This window comes from Stegastes partitus, unplaced genomic scaffold (assembly GCF_000690725.1).
Source record: "Stegastes partitus isolate 25-593 unplaced genomic scaffold, Stegastes_partitus-1.0.2 Scaffold1064, whole genome shotgun sequence".
NCBI classification, from domain to species: domain Eukaryota; kingdom Metazoa; phylum Chordata; class Actinopteri; family Pomacentridae; genus Stegastes; species Stegastes partitus.
The window spans coordinates 191,705-203,739 of NW_007578795.1; the positions used below are offsets into that span (position 1 = coordinate 191,705).

Below are 12,035 nucleotides of genomic sequence, written 5' to 3' on the forward strand. Positions count from 1 at the left end.
CAATGCTGTTCAGTGAGACAAACCTTCAATCAGTTTGTTTCTTAAAAAGTAAAAAATATTTTGGCACTCAGCAAAAGGAACGACAAATTAAAACTTAAATAAGTCACCACAGAGTCACTTTTTCCATCTCTGGACGGTGTTGAAACATCTTTGGATGCATATAATGACTCGTCCAACAACCATGATTAGTTTTTTTTAGCAACACAAAATTTTGAGCCCATTTTTCACTAAAACTAATAAATGTGGTTTGGTCCACTTTGACACTTCTGTGGGACACTTAAAGGGATTTCATACAGAACTGTGTGAATAGAATTATAATAATACTGACAAGTGCTTTGTGTTGAAGATGCAGCAGTGGAGGATCATCTGTATCTGCTCAACACCTTACAGCTGCCTTTTTGTTGCGCGCGTGTGTGTGTGTGTGTGTGTGTGTGTGTGTGGCGGCAGTGGGCGGGGTGAGTCCCTCTGGGCCCTTGGGTGCGAATGCTCTCCTGATTGGTCAGTTTGTCAATTGTTTTGACTCCCTATCTTACTTGACATGTGTGATTTATCTACGATAGGAAGTCACGTGGACTTGAACGAAAAGTGCTCGTGTGTGTGTGTGTGTGGGTGTGTGCGTGCATGTGCGTGTGTGTGTGTGTGCGTTGGGGGTTACTAGAGGTAGGAGGGTCAGGGGGCTCGTTCATATTGTGCAAGAAGAGAGCAGGACGCAGGACGAGCGCGTTATTTCTCCTGGAGGATTACGCACACAGACACACACCGGCTGAGAGGCTGCAGGTCCAGCATGCATGGAGCTCCTGTGATGTGACAGAGTCCCGGGCCGGAGCTGGTTCTGCAGGAGGCTGTGGAAACCTCCCACCATGGCAGAAGGTACGAGGAGATGCTCGGATATAAAGCAGGAGAAGAGACGGCAGACATGCATTTCTTCTTCTTGCATTGTGTTTGTGTTCTGCTGCTGATTGGGAGTGAATTCAGTCAACTCTGTCCAGAAGTGGTTTGGTATCAGAAGACAGGTTCTGTGAGTTTGGAGGGAGGGTGGAGGCGCCACCGTCACCTCCAACCCGCCGGAACCAGGTAGAAAACACGCAGTCAGACTTGTTCTCTGGGGAACCTCTAAATCGGATTCACTCGTTTGATTTGAACTGAAAAGATGTCAAGATTTTCTCCAACACTGTTTATTCATTTTATTGTTGACAGAAGGAATTCCAGTCACCGAACCTGCGCGTTCTGCTGCTGTTACGCACAGACGGACAGTTTTTGTGAGAGTTTTGGATTGTTGTGTGAACACATCACTGAACATTAGAACTGACAGTCCAATATGGACACAGTTGAGTGATTTAAAAAAAAAAAAAAAAAAATCTTTTTACGATTTCATATTTGACACATGCGTGTTTGAGACCCTGTCATCATCAGTGTTTTCATGATAAACCTGATGTATACAATCAGACACAGGCACTGCACAGATAATCCACCATAGATCGTAATTTATGCACCAAAAATGTCGGATGTAGCAGCAATGATACAAATAAAACTCAAATTGATGTAATTTTTATTCTTTGTCAGAATGTTCAATAAATACACCAGTTTTAAAAAATATGAATTTTCTGGCAATTATTTCATGGTTACAGGAATAATTTATTGACATTAATTGTGTGAATTCATGATTGTTTCATCACAGCTGCAGCAGTGACACTGCAAACTGATAAAGACGGAGCAATAGTAGTGAACAGATTAGATGTAAATGTTCATGCAACAATGACAATGAAAAAGAATCTCTTCTAGCTTCTCAGCTGTGAGGAACTGTTGGCTATGTGATCCTCTGTCCTGTTAAAATGGTTGTTTTTAGGGTTTTCACTGTTGGTGTGAAGATATCAAAACCTTGCATCTTGGGCTTTGGAAAATGCTGACGGCCTTTACTATGATATTCTGACATTTTAGAGCAACAACAATGAAGTCTAAAACATTTTGCACTCACACTGCACAGGCTGCCCTTTGTTTTTTTTGCAACCACATTGTTAGTGGATATTTTCCACTTCTATCCTGTGAGAAAGTGCTTGTCAGTATTTGTGCAGTTGTTTCTATGGGAGCTGCTGTTTGTGAACCTGCCGTTTACTCTGAGCCTTTGTGCTGCAGGAGGCTGTGTGCAGGCCGAGGAGGACGACCCGGCTCTGTTCCGGGGCAGCGGCGTCTGCAAGTGGTTCAACGTGAGGATGGGCTTCGGCTTCCTGTCCATGAGCAGCAGGGATGGAGCTCCTCTGCAGACACCGCTGGATGTGTTCGTCCACCAGGTGATTACACTGAAACATTGAGGAGAGGCTCCAGCATGTGCAGGGCCCTGGTTGTCCAGAGCAGCTTCACACAGTGACTTTGCATTTCACTGTCCTACATGAGCATGAAGCAGATAAAGTATCTAGAATACTGTTGGTGGAGTCTGTCCCAACTCTCACACTATTACTGAGTAGCTGCTCTGGGGTCACAGTTAAGACTCATAAAGACACCGGTGCCATTCTGCACATATAAATACTGAACATGGCTCAATCCAGCTCAGATAAAAACTGTCAAGCATTCGAAAAATAACTCATAACTGGCTCCACAAAAACAATAATGCAACAGTTTGCACCAGTCTTTCTGAGTTATGAGTCATGAGCTTAAATGTGAGGCTGTTTTATTGGTTAATCAAACCTGTTGAAGCTGTTTTAATGCACTTTAAAAAAAGAATAAACACATTCATATAATAATAGGAAATTTAACGAGCAACAAATAAAACACACCCGTGCTCCCTTCAGGGCTTTAGTTGCCAAGTCATGCTTGATCTGTTATGACAACTTATACATGTGTTTTCTTTGGTAGCTTTTGTGTTGGGCTTTTATTGCATATTCCTTAAATGTGTATTGTCACAAGTTAAAATGACGTTTTACATGAAATGTGTTTGCATACTAAACAAAGACATGTTTAAACAAAGGCATGTAATGTCTTTGTTTAAACATGTCTTTGTTTTCTCACATGCAATATCTTCTTCTGTTGTCAGAAAATGTTCAAATGTAGAAAGACTAATTTTGAATTGTAAATAGAAAGTGTTCTCCTCCAAATGAAACATGCAAAACATTATGTTTCTGTAAGAGAAGCATGTGTCTGTAACTCGTGTATTCAGTTTTTGCAAGGGAATTGATTTATTGACAGATATCAGGTCTTAGGTTTAAGCTGCATTATGCTGAATTTGCCAGCTTAGTGTTTTAGGAACTGACCAAAGTCATATAAAACATTGCAGTTTAATAGAAGAGTAAAACTTGAAAGGAAGCTGGCAAATTCCCCGGGTGATTATGTGTAAAATTATGTGAAGATTAACAGACCTTTAAGCCAACCTGGTCCAACATGCTGCCTCTCCACCTCACACTGTGCGGGGGGCGGGGGGTTGTTTGAGCTCAAGCATTTCTATTTTAAAGGGGTTAGAGGCTAAAGCAGAGATAACAAGGCTCATTCCTCCCCCCATCCAACCCTGCTTCCTGTTATAAAGTCATTAAAGCATCAGGGAGCCCACCCAGCCCTTAAGTTTCAGTTCAACACTCCAGACCCACGTGGAGCCTTTTAGCAGAGACTTCAGTCTCAGGTTTCTCTGAGCCGGTGTTGCTGTAAATCATCTGACAATAAAGCGGGAATAAGGGCCCCTTATATGCGTGTTTGGGGCTTCAGAGCAACGTGAGTGTTAATTTGGTGTCCAGAAGTTTAGTCACCTGAGAGATTATAATCTGGGCTGTTGATGATCAGTTAGCTGTGAATTAAGGACACATCACATTAAATGAAGGTAGACTTGTAGTTTATGTTGAATTTTCAGTGTAGCTTTGCTCTGCAGCCTCTCTAAAGCTTCTGGAAGCAAAGAGCTTAATGTCTCAGTGTGTTTTCAACAAACCTAACATTACAAGGTGCCTTCACATCGACCAAACCCTGAATAAAGCACAGAAAGTTCAGTCAAATCTGCAACTATCAAAAAAACTTTTAGGCTTGGCTGAGGTGGAAAAGTTGTTGCGCTGATAAAAGCAAAATCAACCAAAAACAGGCAGAATGAATAAAAGACGTCTTTTCATCAGTCTGTTCTCTAATCCTACTGGTTTCCCCCATTAAACTAATTATTAACTGACTGCTATATAAATAGGGATTTATTATTGTATTCTTACAATAAAATGGTGAATGATGGAACGTCTGATGCAGTGAGACACATTGCTGCTGTACAATCACTGTAGAAAGTGTCTGACTGTCAGAATGACAGCAGAGGAGCTGATAACTGAAGCCTCTGCCTCCTGCTCTGCTTCTGGAAACTCTGGCAAACACAAGTAAACCTGCAGTCTGAGAGAGAAGAGCTCTGTCAGGATGATACGGTACAATAAGGTCTGTATGATAAGATGGTGCTTGGTCATTAAGAGACTTACATATTAGAAGAAGGATTTTCAACTTCTATCCTGGATTTCACAGGAAGCCATTAAAGAGAAGCCAATATGGGAGAAATATGATCTCTCTTACTGGTTCCTGCCAGAACTCTGGCTGAAGCATTTTGGATCAAGTGGAGGTTTTTAAGAAAATTAACTGGACATCCAGATAATAATGATGTATGGTCGTTCAGCGTAGAGATTACAGATGCAGGCATTGGGTCTTCACAGCACTGCTCTGAGACAGGTTGGTCCTGATTTTGACAATATCACGCAGGTGAAAGAAAGCTGTCCTGTTTTATGTATGAGTTAAAGGACATGTCCTGGTAAAAAAAACAACTCCAAGGTTACTTACAGTAGAACTGGAGGCCAATGCAGCGCCATCTATCTGGTTAGAAAGTGTGTTTCTGAGGTATTCAGGACAAAATACAATAAATTCTGTTATTAAAGATGACAGGTCATCCAGGCCTTTACGTCCTTCAGCCATGCCTGGACTTAGACTAACTGATTTGTTTCATCTGGCAAAGCTCCCCGAGCACACAGAATAACCTGCAAACTAGTGAAATGTAATTTCAAGCCAAAAACAAGGGAGAAGAAACAGCTGCTTTAAGTTTACCTGGAACAAGGAGGTCAGTGATATAAATATTGTTTATCAGGGTTTGGCCTCACAGACGTTACTTAGTGAGAGCAATTTTTTGTCATTTTGGTCTTTTAATGGGATTTATTGATTTATCTTTTAACTCAGTTACAACAGAGAGTTTGTGCAGCATTTGATTTTATACAAACTACTCTTGAAATAAGGCACAAAATGCATTCTAGCTTTCAAAACCTTCAGACTGAGTTCAAACATTTCCAGCCCTCTCCGTAACCCTCATCCTCATTACATCTGAGTTACAGAATAAATCATTTTTATCCTTTTTAGTCAAACTATGCTGATGCATGACTTCCTCTTCTCCTTCCTTCCACTTCCTCTGGTAACCATCCCAGAAATGCACTCTTCCCCTGTGTCATTTCCCAGCATCCTTCAGTGCAGTGGTCAGTTGGAGGCTTGAGCAGATGGACAGATTGGTGGTGGTGCTGAGCAAGCAGAGGGGGTTGAGGTTAAGAATGCTTTGGAAGTTTGTTTGGAGACACAAGAGGAGAGGAGGTTTGTGTGAAAGCACTGATGTTTTAACAGGGCTGGTGGACTTTAACGAGGAAGCAGAGGATTCAGTGACGACATGTTTTAATTAATGCAGCATTTATACCTTTGTCTCAGGTGTGCACTCACTGTTGGCAACTGCATATCTTGTACATCAAGAACCTAAATAGCTAAATAGCCACATTTATAAGAAAGTCTGACCTAAAACAGTGAACTTAAAGTCAGTGTAAGTGATGGCCTGCACACATATATGTAGTCTCTTTGTGACTCAGATGTTTTGGACAAAATGGCTCAAATTGTAATGATAAAAACATGGATTCCATTCATGTAATCTGAAGACACTTGGTCATAATGTGAGTATTTCCACACTGGACACACTGAACTGCTCTTAATTTTCAGTTTGGCATAACAATGCAGCAGTCACAGAATAATGCTTTAGTCTTATTTTCTAAAGTAGTGAGTAATTAGATGTATACGCACCAATGTCAAGACACCGATTACAGGAGTAAATGCCTTTATCTGACAGTTTGATGCACATTTTCAGATTGCGCAAAGAACTAAGTGGATGCACTGAAAATGTGACAAAAACAACAACGAATGAACAAGAAAACACTCAAAGTGTCACGAAAATGTCTTTATGTTGGAAAATAGATGGACATCACTTTAAGCACTTTAAACAGCTAAGTTGTATGAAAAATGATCCAAATGTTCAGGTGTCATGAAAGGGGAAATTAGCTATTCAGACCAAAACCATTTTTGTACCAAGCTGAAAACATGTTTATTTCTGCTGTAAAGTTAAACATGTTAACGTGGAGGTCTGTGGGAACAGAGTCACTTCTGAAATCAGCCTCAAGTGGACATTAGAAGAACTGCAGGTCACTCGACATTGAATTTATTTTTCAGCCGTGGAGGTTGCCACTTGGCTGACACCTAATACTGATCTAACAGTACGGGAGAAAATACACTGATTGGCATTTCCTTTTGCAGATTTTCTGAAAATGTATTCAGAATTTAGATCAAAAAAATATTTGGATGAAAACCAGGCTGCAGACAAATTTGAAAACTAGATATGATTCTGGTGCATCACTGTCGATGAGATGTAAAGCTTGCCTCAAAAATATGCACTGAGGCCAAACTTATTTTTATTTGAATCGATGATGCCTGGTGTAAATAAATGTTTAAGTTCTTTAGTGTGTCTCATCACAGCGCACTGATTAGAAGTTCTGTAACTTCTGATCTTATTTCATAATGTTCCTCAGCACATGAGACTTGCTCAGAAAGTCCAGTATTCATAACAACTGGGTAAAACCCATCTTGCTGGTTTGTAGGAGAACATTACACAGTTTGCATCTTATATATCCATCCATGTGTCAGGAATGGAGTGACGGCGTGGCCTGGGCTGGGCTCGGCCACCACTCTGGCCACCTGACACAACTACACATATATTTATAGACCTGGAGTCACATCCTGACCCTAATGTGTTTTAAATCACAATATCCACAGTTCAAAAGGCGTTGCATGGAAGAGCTGTTTCAGATTTTTCTTTAATAATTTGGGGGTTACATAAAAAGGCTTACAGTATGTGAGTGGTATATATGCCGTGGTGTACTTCTACATGGCGGCCAGTATCAGCTTCTGTGCCGCCACAGTGTGAGTGATGGAGTCTGGTCACGTCTATTCAAGTGCCAGGCTTTGTCACTGCCCAGCAGCCTGTGATACCTGCTTAATACCCCAATAAATTTACTATTTCCTCAACAGAGCAAACTGCACATGGAAGGCTTCCGCAGCCTCAGAGAAGGTGAGACGGTGGAGTTCACCTTCAAAAAATCATCCAAAGGGCTGGAGTCTGTATGGGTCACTGGGCCTGATGGAGCACCATGTCTGGGCAACGAGAGGAGACCAAAGAGTGCTCAGAAACGACGTTCTAAGGGTGACAAGTAAGTCTAGTCTGAGAAAACCTGCATGCACAATGGAATATCCCACAGTATCTCAACAGTTTGTGAAACATCATTTATTCTGGGTGTAGTTTGTTTAAAATTTAAAACTACAGTTGACCACTTCCTCATAAACAAAACACAGTTTATGATTGCATTCCAAAAATCCTATTTATTTTAATAAAAGTAAGACAAATCTACCAGCGCTGCTGAGAACATCTTAGCTTTGAGGGATTTGACCTCTATTCGATAGATACAGTGGAGAGAGGTTGGAAATGTATGGACAGAGAGCAGGAGAATGGCATTCAGTAAATGTTCTGCCTTGCCAGGATTCAGACCAGAGACTCACTGATTGGAGCATGTGTTCCTGTGTGGTATGTAACTGTTTGGTTGCCCTTACATTAGTCTTTTTGGCATTTATATACATTTTCAAGGGTCTTCCAAAAATTACAGTTTGCATCTTAAAACAAGAAACTGAAACTTTTCCTTGACTTTAGAAAATACCTGAAACGACTGGTTTGAATCACCAACAAGTGCATCTACCTGCACTTTTATAAATATGAGTTATCAGTGTTTTATTGCATAAATGTGCCTCTTTGTGGTGCAACAAGCTGAACTTGATCATTCAGTCGATGGGTTTCTCCCAAGACTCCTCTTTTGTTATTGCTGTCTGTGCAAACCACAGCTCACCTTTATCAGTTCAAAGTTTGTTAATATATTATGAATCGATAAATGCTTCTGGAGCAAACTCACATTTATTTGCGACTGCAGTCTGTGACTTTGAAGCTTGTTTCGGCAATTAAGATCCAGTGAAGCTGTTCATTTGATAGGCATCTAGTAGGTCTGCCCATATTAATCATGGCTGGCAGCGATAAAATGAGGCCCACATCTTCCTGTCTTTAAATACCTGCTAGATTTGATTGCATTCAGATGTTTCGTCTTCTCGCTGGTTCCCAAACAGAAATGTTGCAGTCAGAGGAATAAAAGAGACTGATTTGTAGATTGTAGGTCATTAGGATCTGACGAGGTTATTAATGTGATAACATCTTATTAAGCTGAACTTCATTAATCATGCTGGGCATTGATAAAAGTAAATCCACAGCTTCCTGCCCTTAAATAGCTGCTATAGATTTGATTGCATTCACATGTTCCCTCTTTTCTCCCAAACATAAATGTTGTATTCAGAAGAGGAAGGGATCCGATCCATTTAATTGATCACAGATGTAGGTGCCTGTGAGAGGTCAGAGGTCACCGCTGCCATGGCAACAATGGGGTGTGGAGTGCAAATGAGGTGGAGGGGGGGGTGGGAGGGGCAGGGAGTCAGAGGTCACTAGAGTTTAGAAACAAAGGAGCTCCCTCTGCCACCCTCATGGCCACGCTGATCAATACTGAGCCTGGTATGGGGGTTGGTGAGCCGTGAGAGGTCGCAGGGCTCCGTCTGCCTTTCATCACTGCACATCTCACAGCGGGAACTTATTTAAAAAACAACTCTCATCCTGTATTTGTCTTATTGGCATCCAAAGCCTGATACGTTTTATTCCTCTGCACCGTAGAGCAGCGATTCCCAACACAGCTTCTGTTCCAGTGTCCAAGAGGCAGCTGGAAAGTTGAGTTCAACTAAAACTCACATTTGGGAGATTTAATTAAAAAGGAAGTCTGCAATGAATCAGTTATCCCTGTTAATCGAGAGTGCATGAATCTAGGTTGTAAAGCAGAGAAGTCTTAACAGTTTGTTAAAAGTAATGGTTGAAGTAGTAATAGTTAGTGAAAAGTAATTGGTTTAAATAGCTTATATAGAAGATATATGACTATACAGCTCAGTGCTGTAAATGTTTGAAATAGCTCGCTGATATGAAATGAAATGAAATGAAATGAAATGACAAGTACTTTATTTATCCCAGAAGGGAAATTCAATCTTGTAAAAGCTCACTTTTTTTTTTTTTTTATAATCAATATAACATATATTTTATACAATATATATAGATATACAGCTCAAGCAATTAAAAGTAACGGATATATTTATCCAAACGCAAAAGATAATTAGTTTAAATAGATAACTAAAAGTAATAAATAGTAAAAGTAATTGACAGGAGCACAGCACAACATTCAGGCAATGGAATCAGTCTGAATTATTAAAAATAAAAAAAGAATTTACTATACTGTGTAGCTGATGGGAAGGCTGTTGTTATTCTGTAACATCTCTATAGTGAAAGAAATCCCATAAAAAGGCTAAAACAATGTGTTGGTCTGTCTCTCAACGCTCTCCGACTTTCCTCCTCTGCCTGTGGCTCTTAGTTCCAAACTGGTCTTATTAAGAGTCTAAGTCTTTTTAAAAAAGAAAACAAAAAACAAACACATGTTCAGAGTTGTATTATTTCATTTTTGAGCATTCATTCGATATTTTCCCATTTTCATCTCTTCAGTTTCAAGATTTATATTAAAGTTTGTCCTTAAAATATATCAGATATCAGCCTTTTGTTTTCTACGACAGCATCCATGGTGTTAGTCAGCAGACTGGAAGATTAAGTGCAAGGCTGCTGAGCTTTGAATACGTGTTTGAATAGAGCATGAACGGACCTTTAAAACAACAGGAGTTTCAATGTAGAGTGAAGTGAATGAAAAACAAATTGTGCTGATCGAACTTAATAAAATATTATCAAATGTGGGAGAAACACAAAAAATATTATTGTGATATTTGAGCTGTCTTCCAGCCCCTGTATGTTACAGTTCAATACTCTTAAAAAACCTTTTTATGACAAGTACAGTTGCTTTGGATGTGATGTCTTTGGAAGAGGTTATTCATGCTATGTGATGTTTAGGGACCCACTTGATTAATTTGCTTGTTAGGCCACAGATGGGGAGCAACGGGAAAAGCCGGAGCCAATACGATCCATGTTCTCAATAGACAAAAAAATCAATAGCTTCTGTTTGAACAGTCACACAACACAATGCTTGGACCTTTTTTTTTTCAAATTTAGCCTTCCCTAATGAATTCAAACAGGATCTACTTTGCTTCTGATCATTAGATCCAGTGCTGAAGTGACACGTAGCTGCACAATCCCCAGTTTTCTCTTGGCTCTCAGTGGAACCAAATGATAACGTGACCATGTGATTAAACTGTTCTGTTAAATGTTTCAGTTTGATTTGAAACTTCATTAACTAATATTTTAATATTGGGATTTAAATCTAAAATATGTCATAGTGACATAAAAGTGTGATTGTAAAATGTGTTCTGCCAAATCCAAAGCCGACAGACAAACGTGTTGAGTGAACATGAAGGCCAAGCGTGGGGTGTGCTTCCCTCTAGTGGATGAATTTAACAACAGCACATGAGGAACTTCAGTCAGTTCTGTTAGGTGGTAAATGTGGAGCAGCTGCTTGTGAAAACTGTTAAATGGACTAAAGTAATTTCAAAAAGAATCAATCAGTGTATCTAGGAGTAGTCGTTAATTAAACTAAAAAAAAAAATCATCTCTGTGCATCAAAGTTATTCATGTAGAAGTTTTTTTCCATGAATGAAAATAATCCCTGACTACCTTCAAATGGCTGAGATGTAACTCTACACTGGTGCTTTGTTTAAATGTGCAGATCTATGAGGTGGTTGTGTGTCTCCACCCCGACCCTCAGCTCAGCACAACAACTCATCTACGACTCTGTTTAAACACTCTGACACTAATCTACACGACACAGCTGCACGTTGTGATGACGGAACAATTCACAAACAAATTCTAATAAGATATTGATTTAAAAAAAAAAGGCACCACCCTGCAAGTGGAAAACAGAATTGGTTCCTTAGGTTTGCTACATACATCATACATATATACATCATCATCATCATCATCATCATCATCATCATCATCATCATCATAAAACATGCAGGACTTTGTTTTACTGTCCATTCTCTGTGTCTTATGTATTATTCGCATTTGCTCTTATTTAACAGTAAAGTAATTATTTTCAAACTTGTTCTTTTAGATGCTACAACTGTGGAGGTCCCGGCCATCATGCCAAAGAGTGCCAGCTGCCCCCTCAGCCCAAAAAGTGCCACTTCTGCCAGAGCGTTTCCCACATGGTGGCCAGCTGTCCAGTCAAAGCACAGCAGCAGCAGCAGTCATCTCTGGGCTCTCCGGGCGTGGCAGCCTCACAGAGGGTGGAGGAAACTCCAACCACCTGCTCTGACGACTCTGAGTGAACAAATCAGGGAAACTGAGTTTTTCACAGGAACTTCTAGAAAGAGCTACCTCAGAGCTTTATTTATTGAACAACAGACAGAAACATCACCGTCGTACTGATGTGAAGCTTCGTGAGTAATGACAGACAGATCCTCTTTTAAAACTTTCAGTGTCGTTTTATTTCCTGCCTCAGATAAGTGTCTTAGCTTTGGAACGATACAATCAAACGTACTGTTGATGCAGCCATGTTGTAGCCACAGACGGTCCCTGTTTGGACTGATTGCAGAGTGCCTCTGTTACCTGAGCCTTTATACACAATACAAATACAAACGTCTTTACGGATTACAGATCTCTAAACATTACATGT

The 12,035-nt window shown here is 40.2% G+C and overlaps 1 protein-coding gene across 1 annotated transcript; it reads left to right on the forward strand.

The window, feature by feature from the left end:
* Positions 1-860: 860 nt before the first annotated feature.
* Positions 861-11,688, forward strand: LOC103367584 (protein lin-28 homolog A-like). The gene is made up of 4 exons (XM_008295665.1): positions 861-870; positions 2,134-2,288; positions 7,321-7,499; positions 11,472-11,688. Exons 1-4 carry the CDS (start codon positions 861-863, stop codon positions 11,686-11,688), a joined length of 561 nt encoding a protein of 186 aa, XP_008293887.1.
* The last annotated feature ends 347 nt before the right edge of the window (positions 11,689-12,035 follow it).